Raw genomic sequence first — 18,292 nt, forward strand, 5'->3', positions numbered from 1 at the left:
GCTTGTAGAAGGGAGAAAGGAAGAAAGAGAGTTGCAGGAGAGACGATGAGGTCAGCGGGAGCTTATAGGGAAGAAAAAACGGGCCTGACGGGGTCGGGGCTTTTGTTTTGATGGGAGCACGGGTAGAGAGCCAGAGGGCTGTTTCGGGGTTGGTTAGTGGGCAGACAAGCGATCGGCCGGAATGTGGGTGTTGTGTTGTGTTGTTGCGCCCGAGAAAATAGCTCATGAATCACGAAAGGACGATGGGAAGTAACGCTGCCGGAATGGACTGGCGGGTGGAGTGGATGGACCGGACGAGGGTGGACGGAGAACTGCAGTACGGAAATCTATCTTCTTATGGTCTCCGTTCAGTACATCTCATATCGAATTGTCGTTTCATGCTCTCTGGAATCCCTCGCTCGTTTGTCCTTTTAGTGTAGTTCTTCTGACACCGCGGATAAGTGGGTCCGATGCTGCTCTATGGTTGGCCTCATGTGGTTGGCAGGGCTACCGTCCGATGCTGGATACAAATCACGTGCGGTCACATGGTGTTTAGCTGACTCAGCATGTCCCTTCCGATGTTGAACGGGACGACTGTAAGGAACGGTCGCTGTAGGATCGGATCCATGATAGCAAGGAGGAGAGTGCCTGGTTGAGCGGGAAATATAGCTCCATCCATTCCAGGCAGACCTCCGACATCGCCAGACAGGGCCAGACTGCCCTCACTCGGATCATCAACAGACCGCATATCAACATCTGAGCGGTGCTGCCATGCTGGGTTGCCATTGTGCCCCTGCATGATTCTGTTAGTCAATAACTGCCCCCCACCAGCATGCCGTTGATCATGGAGGGCGGCATCAACGTGGACGACCTCTTCGGCGAACCCAACTCCCTCACGCTGGGTCTGCCACCAGCGCCCTTGACTAAGGGCCTTGCCCAATGCCTCGATGAGATGCGCCTGCTGGGCTGCTGCCAGTAAGTGATGCCCCAGACTCAGTGATTGTCCATCACGCTGACCCCAGACTAGGAAGATTGCCTGGTCGCGGCTGGGGTGCATTGCGTGCATCTCCGCCGATGGGCTACGAGTCAACGTACGCCATCTGCAATGTCGTTCGTCGGACGGGAAATGGGTACTCGGGGACGAGTCACCGCTAGGCCCCGTCACCGAGGCGCATGGCAGCAATCCGCTGGTCCATCTGTCCTGGAACGAGACCGGCTCGGAATTGGCGGTGGTGGACTGCTCCGGACGGATATCGATCTACTCCATCTCAATTGCACTCAATAGCATCACGGGGCTACGCCAGGCATCCTTTGATTCCGGCGATGACGGCAATCAGATTGTCGGGATGATGTGGCTCAACAGCCAGCGATCCGTAAGTGCTTTGCAGAGTTGCTGCAAATTCAGAGCTAACGGCGCAATTGTCAGGTCCATGCGTTCCACCAGGCGGCCAAAGTCAATGGCCGCTGGGCTTACTCGCCCTTTCGCCGACGGCCACTTGGCCCTTTTCATCCAGCGAATAAAGGCGGCTTGATCTGTGTGACCAGAGCTGGTCAGATCAAACTGATCTATCAAAACCCAGACAGCAAGTGGGCTGAATTGCCGGCCGAGCTGAAGAACACGGGTTATTCCGACAGGCTGTTAACTCATGCGGCCATGGCTGCTACACAATGTAAGCTCTGTATAGCAAAACTCCGGGATATGGATCATTGCTAACAACTCCACGCAGCTGGTATTCTTCTTGCAACATATTCTGCATGCCAGAAGATTTGCGTATATCGGGTGAACATTGTCTGGACACCGGCACAGTGGGACCCGACTCAAGCAAAACAGCCAAATCAGTTCCCCATCCCAGCCTTTCGGTTTCTTCATTGCAAAGTTGAAATGCCTGGTAATATCTTCGACGTCACTCGCAGCTCGGACGAGCATATGGGCCAACCATTACCACCTCCCAACTCGTTATACTCGTTGACGAGACTGGACATCATGCCCGGACAGATTGACAGCCCGGCAGGATCCACAGCGAGCCCGTGGATTTTTGCCGTATTCACAAAACCCATCCATGCTACTCCCGAATATCCAGATCAACAGGGCCCAGCGAGTGTGATTGTTCGATGGCACCTCGAATCAGCACCTCAAACCCTGCATTCGAAATTTGATGAAGTTATGTCCAAGAATAATAATGTGCAAGCAAAGGTACGGAATGCTCTGTGGGTAAGACGACCGCTGCTAATTGTAACCAGACTAAAATGGAGCTCCATCGACTGGAGGATATCTTTACTGACAAATACATTGTTTCGGTCGATGTCATCGAGCACGGCACCGTTCTCGCCGTCACTCACGAGGACAGTTCAGTCACATTCTATGACACAAGAACGATGGCCGTCTTCAACGGGCTGGATGATGCCAACACGGTGACCTGCTTGGCCCAGGCAGGCTTTCAGTATCCGATAGTGACACCAGGTGGGTATACTTTCCATCCAAACTGTTCACATGGCTGAACCATCCAGGCCTTTATACTTGCTTCTCTCCCAACGCCTGTATATGTGTTGTACTGGACAGCGAAGGGCAAATTCAGTTGAGGGCCATGGAGCACTCATTTGGTTCGACAGGAGGTCTCTACGACGAGAGTATGTACTTTTTGATCTGAGTATATAAACGGCAGCTTAAACTGACGCCCGCAGGCAAATTCTCCGCAGCCATCGCCGCACTGACTCTGGCATTCAGCCGTGGGTGTGGAAGTGACGTGAATACCGATGATATTCTCATGGTAGCTCTACGACAGCTCTCGCCAGGTGGGTTACCAGCATATCGCTTTTTTCAAACTAAAGCCAGCTAAACGATTACTGTAGAAGCCCAGACAACGTTCATTGGCGAAGTTTATCGCGCACTGCCAGTCAACTGCAACTTCACCACCGAGCAGGAAAAGCTCATGAGCCACCCATACATCCCCCGTTGTCTCAGCTTGCAAGCGGCTTTGGGCTTTGTGGGCAGACTTCACCGGCGCCCACTTTCCTCTGCCGTGCCGTGGGCGATACTTCAGCTTCGTCATGCCTCTGTCCTATTTGCGTACTTCTTCCAGTACAACAAAGGCGGACAGAGCGAGGCCCATGATCCAGGTACGCGTTGGTTGTCATCCAGCCCAATCTGCTACTGATAATTGTCCCCTAAGATGTCCTTCGCATGGTTCTCGGCAACACAAAGTGGTCCTTGGATTTTCTCCACTACCTTCTGAACGAAATCTTCGATCTGGCCGATGACTTTGAGGGAGTCCTCAATGACCAAGAAGCATTCACACAGAAGCGTAGGCCCCCCCCCCCCCCCCCCCCCCCCACCCAACCATCTTGTATATCAAAAACTGAAGAGATGATTAGTGAAAACCACCAACTCCCTCCCCCTCTTCATTCTTCTCTCCAGCATGTCCCGCGCCTTCCTCCGCTTCATCTGCCGAGGCCTCCGCGGCGTCCACGCAGGCTTCACAAACGCCAACCCTGCTGCCCTCATCGGCGACTCACGTATCTACTACACCGAAATCTGCCAGACCCTCGAGGCCTCGCCTGTAAGAATAGACGTGTACGAGAAATTCCTAGCGGGCATCGACTCCGCCGTGAAACACGCCTATCAAGGCGCAGGCTTCGGGGACGCCGAGCGGCCTGGCCCAGAAAAAGAATTACTGGTCAACGCGCGCATCCCACCCGTCCTCGTTGCAGCCGTGGCAACCCTTCTACGGCAGACGGTGCCAGCTCTCAAGGGAGAAATTAACCGCATGGCCATCTTCCTGGGTGATTACAGCTGGCTTGGATTCGGGACCGATCCGCGGACCATGGAGTATCGGAAACGACACGATCTGGATATCCTGAAGAAATTCCCATTGCGCCCTCCTTTGCCGGTTGGTGCTGGTGGCCGTCAGTCCGTTAAGCGGAGGCGCTGTGTGCGCTGCTGTGAGGTCTCGGGGGATACGACGCTGCCGCGCTCGTTGTTGTCGTTTAAGATGATTGCTAAGTTGGGACTTTTGCGTTCTTGTCTGTGTGGTGGGATGTGGACGCTGGAGACGGAGTCTGCCAGCGATGCTGCCTCTGCGCAGTCGGGGAAGTAGTACATATTCTAGTTAGGCATGGCAATGTCGATATGTTGATCGATATCTTTGTACTTTCAGGTAGATGACAGTGTCGTCCGTCGGAGATATATAATTGACCAGCTGACGTCTACAGTCTACATGAATATGGCCATCTCCCGATTACAGCCCGGGGGGGGGGGAAGGGGAAACCTATGCAGGCGTGTATACCCGAATAGTACAAAACCCATACGGCAGAAAGAAATAAAGACGGAAAAAATGTCATGTCATGTCAAGAGTCGATTTGCATCCGTCTAAGATACACAATCAAAAATCCATTTTTCAGGTCCACACGTCACGCCCAGGCACGGGGTGTGATAGCGTCTTCCCGCTAAAACTCCAGATCCAAACAAGTTCTTCGCTTAAGCCTATAATTCAATTCATCGTCAGCGTCGCATTCGACCCAGGTAAGGGCAAAGGGCAAAGTGCCACTTGATAAATAAGGGAGTAACTCCATACCTTGACGGCGTACTTCCGCTGGGGGAAGTGGATCTGGCGCTTGCGCTGCTTCTCGGTAACGCGGGTGGCCTCGTGCTTGGTGAGACGGCGGCGCAGATCACGGGTGAGCTTGGGGCGGAGGTCGAGCGGGAGGTACTTCTTGTTCTTGTAGAACAGACGCAGCTGGGCGCGCTGGTTGGCGTTGATGACGGTCAGGACGCGGGCGATCGACTTGCGGACATCGGAGCTGAAGGGAAATAAATTAGTATGCGTTTGATGATGGTTGTGATGTGTTTTGCGTCGAGGTAAGAATTTTCGTTGGTGTCGGGGGTGTTTCCTCCTCTTTTTGTTTTCAGGACCAAAAATCCAATCCGACCCTCTCGGCTGAACGACAACACAAAAATTGATCGGAATCGAATACGTACATCCGCATGGTCTTCGAGGAGGCACCGCTGGCGATCTTCTGGACGCGAAGCTGAGCGAGCTCAGTTCGCAACTCCTCGAGCTGCTTGGAGAGCTCATCCTTGTTCTTCCCCCAGAGCTGACCGGCCTTGACCTTGGACGACTAGAAAGAATTTCCATCAGTTGTTGTCTCGCTGGACGTATTGCTGTTCGGTATGAACATACCATGGTGGGCGGCTTGAGACGTGTGGTTGTCGGTGAGAATTGAAGATTGGCTGTCTGCGGGCAAAATGTCTGGTTGTGGGACTAGGGCTAAGCGAGTGTGCTTACGTGGGTTGGTCACATGACAGTAAAACCATGCCTTCAAATCATGGCATCGAAGGACTTCCCTATTAGGTTAGCGTATTCGTGCCCTTACGTATCATCCAGGGAGTTGGTCTCTTAAACATTCACTCATGGCTTCTACCACGGGCACCGGATGGGCCCAGCTGCGGCAACAAGCTCGCTCGCTCGAGACTCAGGTTTGTCTTAGCCCTGGACCAAGGAACACACACTGACATCTTCCGCAGACAGAGACCCTCTTCCATACATACTCGCAGTATGCAGCGCTCACCAAGCCACCACCAGCTCCCTCCGAAGAGGAACTCCGTACGGAGGCACAGCTTAAAGATATCCTCGAACGAGTTTGTTCCACCACCGCCACATCAAACCGACCATCCCTCAAACTAACCCCCGTCCCAGCGCGAGTCCCTCATCTCCCAACTAGCCCGCCTCCTCGACTCCGAAGCAACCCTCACCTCCTCCGCCCTGAAACAGAACAACCTCGTCCGCCACCGCGAAGTCCTCCATGACCACCGCCGCGAACTGCAGCGTCTAACAGCTGCGATCGCCGAGTCGCGAGACCGCGCCAACCTGCTCTCCAACGTTCGCTCCGACATCGACGCCTACCACGCCTCGAACCCCGGCCAAGCCGAGGCAGACTACATGCTCGAGGAGCGGGGGCGGGTTGAGAACAGCCACAACATGATGGACGGCGTGCTGAGTCAGGCGTATGCGATCAACGAGAACTTCGGTATCCAGCGGGAGACTCTCACGTCAATTAATCGGAGGATTGTTGGCGCGGCCAGCCATGTCCCGGGGATGAATTATTTGATTGGGAAGATTGGGAATAAGAAGAGGCGCGATGCTATTATTCTGGGATGCTTTATCGGGTTCTGCTTCTTGATGCTGCTGTACTTCCGATAGGGTTGGATGCTTTCTATCTTCGCTTGCTGCTCTGCTCTGCCTTCTGTTGCACCTCTCTAGCGGTCCATGGTTCTTTTTGTTCAGGCGTTTCGGATTGGGCATATCTTTGTCGTCTACTGGAGAATTTCTCTTTTTGCCGGGCGACGATGATCATACCGCGGGATCAGTGTCTTTCTATCATACACATTCTCTATTATATGTACAAATCGAATGGAGAGGAGAATCACATCTCACACACAACCTTAGCCCTTTTATTGGGCAGCATTTTGCTTTTCAGCAATCAGCTTTAGCAGGCCGGCATTCAGAGCAGCCATCTCCGTCTCCTCAGCCGGTCCACTGCCCGCCCAGCGGATGCGACACTCCGCGTCCACAAGGTAGACATAGCCGACCTTGGAATTAATCATTCCAATCGCCTCCTTCAGCACCTCGTTCACCCCCTTCTGCACCAGGAAGTACCGTTCATGCTGGTGCTGAGGCAAGTTCTGGCGCATCCGCCACATAAACCGTTTCACCAGCCACGCCCGCATGCGATTTTCTTCCAGATTGATATCCACTTTCTGCGCGAACTGGCTGCTTTTCGCAAGCGCCTCTGCCAATACGGGGTTCTGCTTCGGTCCTGTAAACGTCGCAACTTGGCTCTCGGCCCAGAGACTGGAGAATAGGGTGACTATGGAGATCTTGCCGCGCAGGACGGAGGTGGTGTTCTGCGGTTCTTTGGGAGATGCGAGCGTCGCGCCGTACATGTTGGGGAAGTATAGGGCCTTGTCGGCTCGGAAGAGCCGCGGGTTCGATACAAAGGTTTTGCCCTGGGCGTGGCGCAGGTTGGACCATTCTCGGAAATATGGTTTTGCGACTTGTCTCGTCCTAGAGAAGGGGAAAACAAAACCGTTAGCTTCTTGTTTCCGCAGCAATGCTCCTTGGGCGACAATCAAGTCATAGAGACAATAAGGGATGACCCGTACAGTTCCTTGCGGCGCTCAATATGCCGGTCATAGTCGACAAAGTCATCCCGCCGCTGCCGTATGGAGCGCGTGTCAATCCCGGTATTTTCTCCTTCTTCTGGTGGTGCTGCACAGCCAATCGGTCGGTCGAGTGTCGGCAGAATGAAGTCCGCATCGCCAGGCTGCGCAGACTGGTCCCGCGAAGGGTTCTGCTGGAACCGGAAGCCCGAGGGTTTTCTTGCTCCGGGCGATACGCGGAGCGGTTGAGCTGGAGTTTTGCTTTCGGTGTCGCTCGGTTTCTTGCTGTTGTTCTGGGTTGCATAGAAGCGCAGGGCGGAGGGAGTTGCGCTGGGACGGAATTGACAACCCAGACAGCGGCCTGTCCGGAGGAGAAGGGAGGCCTCTAGATGGTGTATGGAAGGCTTCCACATGATGGGCAGTAGTCAATTGCTAAGAAGAACGATAAAAACACCACCGCGGAAGTTCAATCATGCGGAGAATCACATGACCTCCACTTGCCCAATACTCGCCCCAAGTCGGACTTCCAAGTACACGCCAATAAAGTTGCACGGGTACTTGGTTTTTCCCACTGGTTCGTGCTTGTTTTTGGGCCAGCCCTTGTGCATTTCTGCGGGTAAAGGTCTGACATGGGGTCCAGCCTGGGGCTGAGTATCTAGTTCTCTTAGATCACATAATCTTATTCCGACATCTATCTATTAGGTCTATTAGGACATTGTGTTCTTCTATGCCTTGTTTGATGGCCACGTATCTCTTCTTGCATCAAGTCCCTGATCAGTCCCGTGACCATCTGGTTCTTGCCGTCTTTTTGTTCGGCCCGGCTCCCTTTCCCTCAGGCAACCATGTCCCTCCCACGGCTCCATCACCCACCAGACTAGCCCGGCCATGGCGGAGGAGGCCCCGAACAAGGAACGCTTCTTCCAAGCCCTGGACCTCTTGGAACATCCGGATGATGACGCTCAGAATGAAGAAGATACTCGCCTGGAACTTCTGATCTCTGGTTCGAGAGGGCACAGGCTTTCAAACCCGACTACATCTCGTCGGCCGAGTCTAATCACGCTTCCGCGGGCAAATTCAGATCCCCAGCCTTCTTCCACCGAGCCAGAGCCCCAAAGGATGGGCATCTCTTACGAAGATATAAATATCTCTTCAAGACTCACTGGCCCCAAAGTGCCGAGGGTGAAACGCTCCGCGACGACAGGCTCTATGCTTGGAACCAAGATTGGCGGCCCTGCAGCGAAGAAAAGAAGAGTGAGCAGTGTCAAATCCATCCCAGCAGAGCAGCAGATTTTCAAAGATCTCGTTTTCTGTCAGTGATCCAGATCCTTGTGGATCCCTAATATCTCTCATCTGACTCTTCTACACCCCAGTCTTCTTCCCCAATAACGACGTCTCTCCGCTTCGGCGACTGCGTATCCAGCGAGCACAGGAGTATGGTGCCCAGCGAGCGAGAGAATGGGCCACCGATGTCACTCATGTGATCGTTGATAAGGGTTTGACCTTCCATGACCTCCTGACACACCTCAAGCTTGAGTATTTTCCAGTCAGCATGCTTACTTCAAAGCTATATTCGGCGCTTATTTATTCTCAGGTAAATGTGATCGTGGTCGACGAATGCTACCCGTCAGACTGCATCAAATTTCACTCGGTCCTCAGTCCATCTCATGCACGTTTCCGTGTTGATGGGACTCCAGGGCTTATTGAAGACCAAGGCCCTCCTGCCGTTCGTGAAGCTAGGCTTCCTGACTCTCTACCGTTGAAACTCTCGGAAAGAGAACGAGCCCAGTCACCGGAACCTTCTCAGATCCACGACAGCGGAAACTCGCCAGTTGTTCAGAGTTCTCCGGCGGCCGTCACTGAGCAAGTACAGTCCCACATCGGCACAACCCTTCACGAGCGGGACTTGCTAGACGATCTAATCGAAGAGGCTAAAGCGACAAGCCATCTTGTGAGAGATATTACATTTCTTCAAACCGCAGCACTCCGCTGACCCATTAATAGCCCTTGGATCCGCTGGACCTCACCGACGACGAGACTACAGGGGAGACATTTGATGACGAGGCCCAGGGGTCAGACTCCGAATTAGACAGACAGAGCCCAAATGTCTCTAGAGACAAGGCGGCTGAATCGTGGACCAAAAATTTCTCCTGCATGCAAAAGTATGAGCCCAATTTGCGAACTCACAATCCGAACAACAGAACCATCGAAGTCCTCCAGCAGATGTCAGACTACTATACGCGGACTGCAGATCACTGGCGAGTTCTCGCCTATCGCAAGGCGATCAACGCCCTTCGAAGACAACCAAAGAAAATCAACACACGAACGCAGGCTCTATCGATCTCCGGCATTGGGACCGGCCTGGCAGACAAAATCGAGGAAATTGTCCTCACCAACCGGCTTCGTCGTCTTGACAATACCAATGGCACCCCCGAGGACCTGATCATCCAGGAGTTTCTCGGGGTGTACGGTGCGGGCCTTTCTCAAGCCTCCAAGTGGGTTGCGCAAGGTTACCGGTCGCTCAACGATCTCCGTGAGAAGGCGTCCCTAACCAAGAACCAGCGGATCGGGGTGGAGCGATATCACGACTTTGCGCAGCGTATGCCTCGCAAGGAGGTCGAGGCCCACGGGGAGATTGTTCGACGAGCGGTCCGGCAGGTCGACCGCGATATGCAGGTGACCATCATGGGCTCGTACCGACGGGGCGCGCTGGACTCGGGGGATATCGATCTCATGATCACCAAGCCCAGGGTCACTCTAGAACACATTCGGTCGTTGATGATCGAGACTATCATCCCCCAGCTGTTCGAGAACGGGTTCTTGCAGGTCGGCCTGGCCACCACGTCGCGGCAGGACGGATCCAAGTGGCACGGAGCCTCCACCATTCCTGGCAGCAACATATGGCGACGACTCGATCTGCTCTTTGTGCCGGGGGACGAGATCGGGGCGGCACTGATCTACTTTACCGGTAATGACATCTTCAACCGTAGTATGAGGCTGCTGGCGCGTAAGAAGGGCATGTGTCTGAACCAGAAGGGACTCTACACCGATGTGCTGAGGAATGGACAGGCCAAGCTAACTTCTGGTCGGCTGGTGGAGAGTCGAGATGAACAGCGTATCTTTGCGGCTCTGGGGGTTCCGTGGCGGCCTCCGGAGCATCGCATCTGCTGAGTTGTCTATTATTGGTAGAACGAATCACTCAGCGGCAGAGTTTGTGCAATGTGTAATCAAGGGAGAGAATTCTCTTTCGCCATCTTCCTCCCACTCTCTTTCCTGGCTCCCTTTCTCCCTCGTACTGTCCATCACTCTCTAGTTCATCTCCACCGATCTCATCACCGCCTTGTGTGCGGTGAAGCGCCTCATCTCTGCTGAAGTCAGACCGCCCCGTCAACTGCCAGTTTTGCCGTTGCTTTCCTCCTTCCCCCATCCCCATCATCATCCTCCTTCCCCCATCTGGTGCTCTCGCTCTGCTCCATTGATCATTCTCCTGATCCTATCTGGAGAGCCTCCATACGCTGCCTACATTCGACCCGTCATCCTTGCGTGGCGGGTGTGGAGCCCTTATTGTGCTCACAGTCACATCTTTTTTTTTGCCATCACCCCTCTCACCCACGCCGTCGCGGTGCAATAGCCACCATCCCAGCTTTGGATTGGCCCCCCCTTTGTCTACACTTTGATCTCTCTCGGTTGCTGACGCTGCGGTCGGACGCGTCGACCCTTCCCACCCATCCACACCGACTGAACACATCCCCCCATTCCTCACTCCCCTCCTCAAGATGGGTCGCAAACCCAACAAACTTATCCTCGAGTTCTTCATTCGAGGACAGAAACTAGAGGATGCAAGTAACCGCTACCAGCACACCTGCAAAGCCTGTGGTGAAAAATTCCCCAAGGGCCGCATCGACAGCCTTACCAATCACCTGGTGAAGAAGTGCCAGGCCATCCCCCTTCGTGACCGCCAGCGCGTGCTTTTGCGCCTTCATGAGCTTCCTGACTTGGCCGAGGGTGACGCGAATAAAGACCCGAGTGCCGCGGGTGCAAACAAAGGCAAATCAGGTGACGCGTCTTTCCCGAATCGCCAGAACTTCGACGGCCTCAACGTGCTGGCTGAAGCCTCGAGACAAGTCGGCGCGTCGGAGCCGCCCAAGCGCGGCTCGGGATATACCCAGTCGGTGACAGTTGGGGGCAAGACTGTGGTGGTCGACCCGGCGCTTGAGGCGGAGGGCTTCCAGGGTCAGCAGTCGGATGTCAAGCAAGAGGGAGGCGACAATACACAAGGTATGTCTTTTGGGCGCGACTCACTCATGATCTACTCTAACAGCTTGTTTTACTTCAGAATCCCCCCACCCGTCGCACTCACCTATCCCTGATCTTCCAAGCCACACGACTGGTGACCACGGGGGATCCATGTCGCCACATCTTGGAGACACTTCGATGACACCCGAGTCGAGTGCCAACGCCCGTCAATCACAGTTGTCGATGATTGCGGCATCGGCCAATGAAATGGTTCCTCACGGGCTAGAAGGAGATAGCATGGGCTCTGATGGGCTGAAGATGGGCTCGTGGAACCAGTCGCTCTCGACGCACGAGCAGCTTCTTTTCGACAGTCTGCAAGAACATGACCCGTCCCTGACTGCGGTGACGCAGCGCGCCGCTTCCTATCCGCGCCCCATTGCGATGAACCCAAACACCCAGGCCAAGGGATTTGTCAACGAATTTGGTAATTCGACGAAGCCCGCCAAGCCGAAGGTTCGAGGACGTTTCTCTGCTGCTCGACGTCGCGAGGTGCAGGAAGTGCGCAAGCGTGGAGCGTGCATTCGCTGCCGAATGCTGAAGAAGCCTTGCTCCGGCGACAGCCCCTGTACCACTTGCGCCAGCGTAGAAAGCGCACGTCTCTGGAAGAGCCCGTGCATCCGTACCAGGATCGCCGATGAGTTTGAGCTCTACAATGCCAACCTTCATGCAACTCTCGCCTACCACGACACCAGCGGCATCAAGAACCAGGTCAAATTCGAGCACTATGCCGGCCGCATTGAGGTCACGCACTTTGAAGAGAGCGGCGTCTTCGTCACCTTCAGTGGGCTGCAAGGCCACCATGCCTCGGTATCCGCGCTCGATCCCCAATTGCAGGGTCTAGGCGATGACCACTTTTCCAATCCGACCCAGGAGGTTTACCTTTTGGATAGCGACGCTGACGACATTCCGGGCAAATTAGAGTTGTACATCAAGAAAACGGCGCCGTTTTTCTACGAGCGCGAGACTTCGCATTTCATGAAGCCGACGCTGATCCTGGCTTCCGAGCTCAGCCAACAAAAAAAGGACATTCTGCTGGAGCGCGTGCTGGAGCTGTGGGTTGCTACCCATATCCTTGTTGATACGGAACTCGGCTGGAAGACATACTGTAACCCCACCCTGCCGCCGACGTCGATGCATTCTCTTTCCCAGCCCTCGGATGATGGCCGTCTTCCAATCGAGGAAGTGGGTGACCCGGAGTCGTATGCCCTTCTCTGCAGCCAGTTGCGAGCCGCCATGGAGAAGCGGGCGATGCAACTGAGCAAGTCGGTGATGAATGATCTGGAGCGCCGATTGCTTCAGCGCCAACAGACGGGCTGGTTTGAGACTTTCCTCGTGGCGATGATTCTTCTGAACTGCGTTGAGCGTACCTGCTGGCTCTTCCGCTCATGGGACAATGAGAATTTTGCGCAGCGAGTAAGTTGTTGTTTCTATGCGTTTATCATTCCTATACTGACTTTCTTCAGTGGCCCCTGGACAAGCGTCCCCCTTACTACTCCAACCAAGGCGATCGTTTCTCTGACATCCTGCACATGCTCTTGAAGATGCGCAGCCTCCCTCCCAAAACTACCATCCGTCCGGATAACGGCATCTTGAAAGCAGTCGAGGGCAGTGACGACAATGCGACACGCTGGTTTGAGATGATCCAGGTTTCCCGTAAGTTCCAGCATCGGGATTGCCATACATTGTGTTTTCTAACTTGCCGCTACAGCCTTCTTCCTCGAAGAACGACAGAATGCTGTTTTCGACCCCTCCGATTCTCGCTCCCTCGACCTTCGCTTCGGCGCCAAGTTGCTCCAGCCGGCGACCTCATAGCTGGTCTGTTCCAGTTGCTCTTTTGCAGGGGCATGTGGCCTCACAGTGGCGGACGGAAAATGGATGATTGTTTCGTTTTAGCTGCTGCTGTCATTATTTTATTTTTCTTACGGTGTGGGAAGGGCGTATGGAGGTGAACTATTCGTACTTTGTGTGAAGTATAGGATTATTATGCCAGATTTAGTTTTAATTTGATTCTCTAGCCACCGAATGTGAGTCTTATAGAGTTCAACAATTATTTGCGATAATCATTAGCACTGTGGACTATAGTCAAAGTCATCCTCGTACAGGGTGACCCTGATCCGTTGTAAGATCCATTTAGCAACCTCGGGTTCCACCCGTCAATTATTATTCAACCAGAACACAACCCTTGAAAAGATCCCTCAAACAGGAACAACAAGAGAAGCACCATTCTCAGCCTCAACTCCGCATTCCTCCATTTCATCGTGACAACTACTGTTATTGTTGGGCATGAATTCCCCCACCATGGGCAGCGGCAGCACTGCGACAGCTCCCCCACCGCCCACGCGCCGCCTCCTTGTCTTCCAAGAGACGCGCAACCCACAAAACACCACTGAGACGGTCTACCTCCCAGTCAACAAGCTGGGTCTTCCGATCTGCGGCGACGGGCCCGAGTTGCCTTCTATCCTTGAACTGCCGCTGCGCATCCTGCGCGCGTTTACGGATATTTTCAATCAGCCTAAGTATAAGGGGTGGTATGTCTGTGTTTCTCTTTTTCAATTGTTATGCCTGGGGCTACAAGTATCGTCTCTCGTGTATATTTTTGATCGTATACATTAGTCTGTGCCTGCTATCTATGGGATGGATCGTGGATATGGAAACAAATAGGTTGTTGACTGACTACTCTATTACTGCAGGGCAATCCTCGCTGCAGGACAATATCACGACACCGCGGAGGAAGGTAAGTTCTACGCTGTCGTGCTGGAGCAGACACATTCTCAGCAGGGGGCACCTGGTTCTTAGTTCTTGATCTTGATCTGTGTGTTGTTTTCATCTTGATTCGCAATGTGTTTTGTAATCTGTACCTAATTCTATGCGAAATGTGATTTATGATCTCGATGTTGTACTTGGTCGGTCGTCGTCCTTCGACCAACACACCAGACAGCTTTTTTCACTGCAAAAATAGACATATAGCAAAAACAAACTCAATGAATGCAATTCATACAGCCAACGAAGTTGACAAAAAATGACTCTCCCTCGGGGAATCGAACCCCGGTCTCCCGCGCTTATCGGTGTTAATGACAAGCGGAAATCATGACCACTAGACCAAGGAAGATAAGCTGGCCGAGTTACTGCTCGGCCACTTGGTACTGGACAAGGAAAACCTAGCACTTTTGTTCTATAATGGAAGCTGCAGTCACCGGTTCCTGATTGGCATATTTCCGGTGAATACGCCTCCATGCCCGATGGGAGAAGCAGCCCTCGACGGTACATACATGGTCTTCGGGGATGTGGAGATGGATGATGGACTGTAATGCCACATGGCTAGTAAGTTGTTTGACAGTGAGCAATAAATAACGGACATTTCCATTCTTAATTAAAAAATAGTGAAAATATGAGGAGAGAACCTACAGTTTGGTTGTTTGTTAGTAAGTAAGTAGTTAACTAAAGAGGGACGGGGAAAAAAAAAAAAAAAAAAGAAGAGAGACGAGTTGTCCCACCAAACAGCCACCCAACCTGTAACGGGCCGGTGTATTCTGGCGACGCCATCCCAGGGTGAAAGTGTCTCTGCAGAATTGCTTCCCTCAAGGGTCACTTCCATTGCTTAGCGCCGTGTAGCGGTCGCGGATTACTCGCGCGAGTACAACGACGACCCCAGGATTCGTACCAGGCACCAGGGCCCGCTGGCAATTGCCGTAGCAGGGAGGTTGGCCTGGCGGTGGGCCTTCCACTAGGTTATCCATAACAGATAACTTGGTTTTTTCTATTTTCGCACTATAGCCTAGACACCTGATTTCTTAAAGGGGAGAGAATATAGTTAGCGTTTGGATGTCTGTTGAATTGACCATGGATAATAATAATGGCACACCACGGAAGTAACCAGAATAAAGGGTTTAAATATCGACAATTGGGTATCATGAAAAAAAGATATCTACATATTTGCACTCCTCACGTATCCAGCTCTCCATCCAACACTCGTCTTGCCGCGTCCAATCGGCGTCGCAGCACCCGCGCCGCCTTCATATCTGGATCCTCCGAGCCCATGATGGCCTGCAGCTCAGAGCACACATCCCCCAAGCTCTGGAACAGCTGCTCCAGCATCTGCGTGTCGTCTTCGTTGATCCCGCCCGAGCTGGGTGTCGACGACGCAGCCCGCACGGTCGACACGAGCGACGAGGCGAGCTCAGTCGGCGTCGCCGTAGCCGCTGACGATGGTCGGTCGGTACCGCCATCCCGCTGTGCACGGGGCGTCGAGGGCTGGCCTTCTACCGGGGTCGCCTGGTCGTCGCGGTCGGCTCGAGGCGTTTCGGATCGATCAGTCTCCGGGATGACATTCGGGTCGTGGTGGCTGCGAACACGTCCAGTACGCAGTTCTGTTGCTGTTGTTAGTTGTGGAAGACATGTAATAAAGAGGATGACATACCGTGGTTGAAGCGTCGATCCCAGTACATCACGCCGTCCAGCTCGTCCTCGTCGTCTGTAAAGTTCTCGCCTTCTGTGGCCGTTGCGAATGTCGCAACTGTCGAGTCCGACATGGCGCTCGAGGCACGCGGCTGTTGCATTGACTGCATCGAGTGCATCGTATGTGCCGGGTGTAGAGACTGCGCCGAGTGCACTGATTGCGTCGGCCGTGTCGTCTCTCCCGAGCCGGCTGAGGAGACGGTGCTAACCGGTCGCAGCTGGCGCGTATAGTTGCCCAGGGCACTATGGAGGATGAAATGCTCGTAGTCAAATGCGTCTTCGCGCTCCTCGTGCGGCGTTTCGTCCGTGAAGTGGTGAGGCACATCCGGGAATGCATCCAGCGAAGGCGTTTCCAGAGGGCTCTCCAGGTCCTCATCCAGCGGCTCGCGCAATATCTCATCCAAAGCGGCCCGGTCGATGTCCCCGTCGTCGAACTCACCCTCCTCTGCATCTTCGTACATGCTCTCGGCGACCGAGCGAGCCCGTGCTTCCTCATAGTCACCGGCTGACGGCGACTGAAAATCTGCGCCTGTTTGCTTGGCGAGGCTCAGCGTGGCTTGCTCTACGGGCCGGCGTTCCTCTCTCTCGGAATCAATGTGATAATTCCTGCCCCTGGCCGTTTCATGCTCTGGAATCAGCTCACGCGCATACTCCGAACTGGCACCGCGGCGAGCTGATGAGCCCCGACTGTTTCGTCCATCGTGCAGTTCTAACGCATTCGCATACCAATGGTCCGCTGCCGACAAGGGACTGGGTGTACGCAGGCTTTGCAGACTGCGTCGCCGGAGATTGTCCTCCTGGGCCTTGACTTTCAGCGAGGAGATCTTGATATGAAGACCCTTCATGTGGTACTGTAGATCGCGCACCTGCAGCTGGGACTGCGCGCGACTGGGAGGGCCATGCGCGCTGTAGACAGGACTAAAATCGGCCGGGCTGGACTCGGAATCTGCAGAGATGCCCAACCCGTTCGGAGATTCCGACTGGCCGTCTTCTTCTTCGTGGGAGTCGAGGGACTGCGGGGATTGTGTAGACCGCTTGCCTGTCGAGTGTGGCTTGGACGAGATGGACGCCCGGTGCGTCAGATAGGCCCTTTTAGGATCGTACTGGAAAGTTCTCTCATCGTTGTGCAAAGTCGAACTGCTTGCGCCCATTGCACTCACGGATCGGGACAAACGTTTGGAATCGGGCGCCAGACTGGACTCGGACGGAAAATTGGTCTCGCTATGCACCCGGGAGTGTCGATTGTTCGACGTATCCTGCCCGGGAACCTGCGATTGACGCCGAAGAGAGGAACCCTTGCGATCTGTGCGGGATATCGACCGGTACAGCCCACCAGGCGAATGCGTTCCTAGCGACGCCGAGCCACCGGGAGACGACGGTGAAGGCGACGGAGTCATTCGCACTGACACCGACGAGCGAGCCCGATTAAGGTTGCCCTCCATGAGCTGTGAATGGTCAGTGTGAAATTCTCCGAACATGTGTCGAATGTCTCACATACCGTCAATCGCTTCTTCGCATTCTCGAGAATCCTCTCGGCCTCGCTGCTCAGGATTGCCGACGAACCATCGTCTCCAGACAGCTTTGCTTCCGCGGGAGCAGCAGTCGATAGATGAGCAGCATCGTCGCTCCTCGGTTTCTCCGGCCTATCACTGACCGTATCATTCTGCGGCGTCGAAGTTTGCTCCCGCGAGCCCCGTCCGCTTCCAGCACTGACCGTGGAACTCGAACTGCTGGCCGCACTATTATGTCTCTGATCCCATTGCTCGCGAATCACCGGTGACCGCTCCAGACCCTGCTGCTGCTCCGCACTCATGCCATTTATATCAGCGAACCCGCCCAAGCGCGCGGGCGAGAGCTCCTCCCCAATATCTGACAACCGGCGACTGTCTCTTAATTCTTCGTGCGTCCAGCCGGGCCGCGAAAAGGACTTCTTGGACCGTGCGGACGGCTGCGCGGCCATGCTGTGTCCTGCATTATAGTTGTAGTTGTTCAGACTCGACAGGTAGGCTAGCGACGGCGGTGAGGGCGTGGAAGATTGTCGTTCGCCGTCATTCGGCAGGATCATGTCCGGGTTGGTCAGGGCGAGGGAGGGCATTGGGTGCCTTGCTTGGGCTGGATCGAGGCGGAAAAGGAGAAGGAAAAAGCACGATCCGCGAGCAAAAAGTGCCCCTAAACGGGCGTGTCGAACGCGGTTTAGCGTGCTTTGATCGTTGCCTGTCTGGGACTGGGTCGTGAGTGTATTCCCCTGAACACTGATAGTACTAAGTACACGGTCCAAAGATCAGAATATAATGTTATGGTCTTCGAGAAGTGTTTGTGATTTATCTACACTCGGCAAACCCCTGATCCACATACACCAAAGAATCAAAAAAGAATGCTTTTGTATAACTGCTCTGTACAAAAATTATG

At 54.0% G+C, this 18,292-nt stretch overlaps 10 protein-coding genes across 10 annotated transcripts; 6 read left to right on the plus strand and 4 right to left on the minus strand.

Moving 5' to 3' along the window:
* Positions 1 to 520: 520 nt before the first annotated feature.
* Positions 521 to 778, minus strand: N7510_004528 (uncharacterized protein; the record flags this gene model as incomplete). The annotated part of the gene is made up of 1 exon (XM_056976454.1): positions 521 to 778. The coding sequence occupies one exon, from the start codon at positions 776 to 778 to the stop codon at positions 521 to 523; it is 258 nt and encodes an 85-aa protein (XP_056836410.1).
* A 33-nt stretch (positions 779 to 811) lies between these two features.
* N7510_004529 (mediator of RNA polymerase II transcription subunit 16) lies at positions 812 to 4,073 on the plus strand (the record flags this gene model as incomplete). Its single annotated transcript, XM_056976455.1, has 10 exons — positions 812 to 954; positions 1,007 to 1,352; positions 1,406 to 1,649; positions 1,707 to 2,173; positions 2,221 to 2,440; positions 2,488 to 2,607; positions 2,662 to 2,772; positions 2,830 to 3,096; positions 3,150 to 3,281; positions 3,352 to 4,073. The coding sequence occupies 10 exons, from the start codon at positions 812 to 814 to the stop codon at positions 4,071 to 4,073; spliced, it is 2,772 nt and encodes a 923-aa protein (XP_056836411.1).
* A 471-nt stretch (positions 4,074 to 4,544) lies between these two features.
* On the minus strand, positions 4,545 to 5,159 carry N7510_004530 (60S ribosomal protein uL29; the record flags this gene model as incomplete). The annotated part of the gene is made up of 3 exons (XM_056976456.1): positions 4,545 to 4,776; positions 4,955 to 5,094; positions 5,157 to 5,159. Coding segments are annotated over 3 exons (375 nt in total), but the record flags the coding sequence as incomplete, so codon positions are not given.
* A 227-nt stretch (positions 5,160 to 5,386) lies between these two features.
* Positions 5,387 to 6,176, plus strand: N7510_004531 (putative vesicle transport v-SNARE protein Gos1; the record flags this gene model as incomplete). The annotated part of the gene is made up of 3 exons (XM_056976457.1): positions 5,387 to 5,452; positions 5,501 to 5,614; positions 5,673 to 6,176. The coding sequence occupies 3 exons, from the start codon at positions 5,387 to 5,389 to the stop codon at positions 6,174 to 6,176; spliced, it is 684 nt and encodes a 227-aa protein (XP_056836413.1).
* Positions 6,177 to 6,427: 251 nt separating this feature from the next.
* N7510_004532 (mitochondrial ATPase complex subunit ATP10) lies at positions 6,428 to 7,548 on the minus strand (the record flags this gene model as incomplete). The annotated part of the gene is made up of 2 exons (XM_056976458.1): positions 6,428 to 7,040; positions 7,139 to 7,548. The coding sequence occupies 2 exons, from the start codon at positions 7,546 to 7,548 to the stop codon at positions 6,428 to 6,430; spliced, it is 1,023 nt and encodes a 340-aa protein (XP_056836414.1).
* A 472-nt stretch (positions 7,549 to 8,020) lies between these two features.
* N7510_004533 (DNA-directed DNA polymerase IV) lies at positions 8,021 to 10,303 on the plus strand (the record flags this gene model as incomplete). The annotated part of the gene is made up of 3 exons (XM_056976459.1): positions 8,021 to 8,444; positions 8,506 to 9,083; positions 9,137 to 10,303. The coding sequence occupies 3 exons, from the start codon at positions 8,021 to 8,023 to the stop codon at positions 10,301 to 10,303; spliced, it is 2,169 nt and encodes a 722-aa protein (XP_056836415.1).
* A 605-nt stretch (positions 10,304 to 10,908) lies between these two features.
* N7510_004534 (uncharacterized protein) lies at positions 10,909 to 13,240 on the plus strand (the record flags this gene model as incomplete). Its single annotated transcript, XM_056976460.1, has 4 exons — positions 10,909 to 11,410; positions 11,469 to 12,841; positions 12,892 to 13,081; positions 13,137 to 13,240. 4 exons carry the CDS (start codon positions 10,909 to 10,911, stop codon positions 13,238 to 13,240), a joined length of 2,169 nt encoding a protein of 722 aa, XP_056836416.1.
* A 486-nt stretch (positions 13,241 to 13,726) lies between these two features.
* Positions 13,727 to 14,224, plus strand: N7510_004535 (uncharacterized protein; the record flags this gene model as incomplete). The annotated part of the gene is made up of 2 exons (XM_056976461.1): positions 13,727 to 13,956; positions 14,119 to 14,224. 2 exons carry the CDS (start codon positions 13,727 to 13,729, stop codon positions 14,222 to 14,224), a joined length of 336 nt encoding a protein of 111 aa, XP_056836417.1.
* Positions 14,225 to 14,447: 223 nt separating this feature from the next.
* On the plus strand, positions 14,448 to 14,736 carry N7510_004536 (uncharacterized protein; the record flags this gene model as incomplete). The annotated part of the gene is made up of 2 exons (XM_056976462.1): positions 14,448 to 14,495; positions 14,527 to 14,736. 2 exons carry the CDS (start codon positions 14,448 to 14,450, stop codon positions 14,734 to 14,736), a joined length of 258 nt encoding a protein of 85 aa, XP_056836418.1.
* Positions 14,737 to 15,370: 634 nt separating this feature from the next.
* On the minus strand, positions 15,371 to 17,978 carry N7510_004537 (uncharacterized protein; the record flags this gene model as incomplete). Its single annotated transcript, XM_056976463.1, has 3 exons — positions 15,371 to 15,795; positions 15,846 to 17,328; positions 17,382 to 17,978. 3 exons carry the CDS (start codon positions 17,976 to 17,978, stop codon positions 15,371 to 15,373), a joined length of 2,505 nt encoding a protein of 834 aa, XP_056836419.1.
* Positions 17,979 to 18,292: the final 314 nt, after the last annotated feature.

The sequence above is a fragment of the Penicillium lagena genome (genome assembly GCF_028827675.1).
Source record: "Penicillium lagena strain IBT 129212 chromosome Unknown utg000002l_segment0_segment0, whole genome shotgun sequence".
Classification (NCBI taxonomy): domain Eukaryota; kingdom Fungi; phylum Ascomycota; class Eurotiomycetes; order Eurotiales; family Aspergillaceae; genus Penicillium; species Penicillium lagena.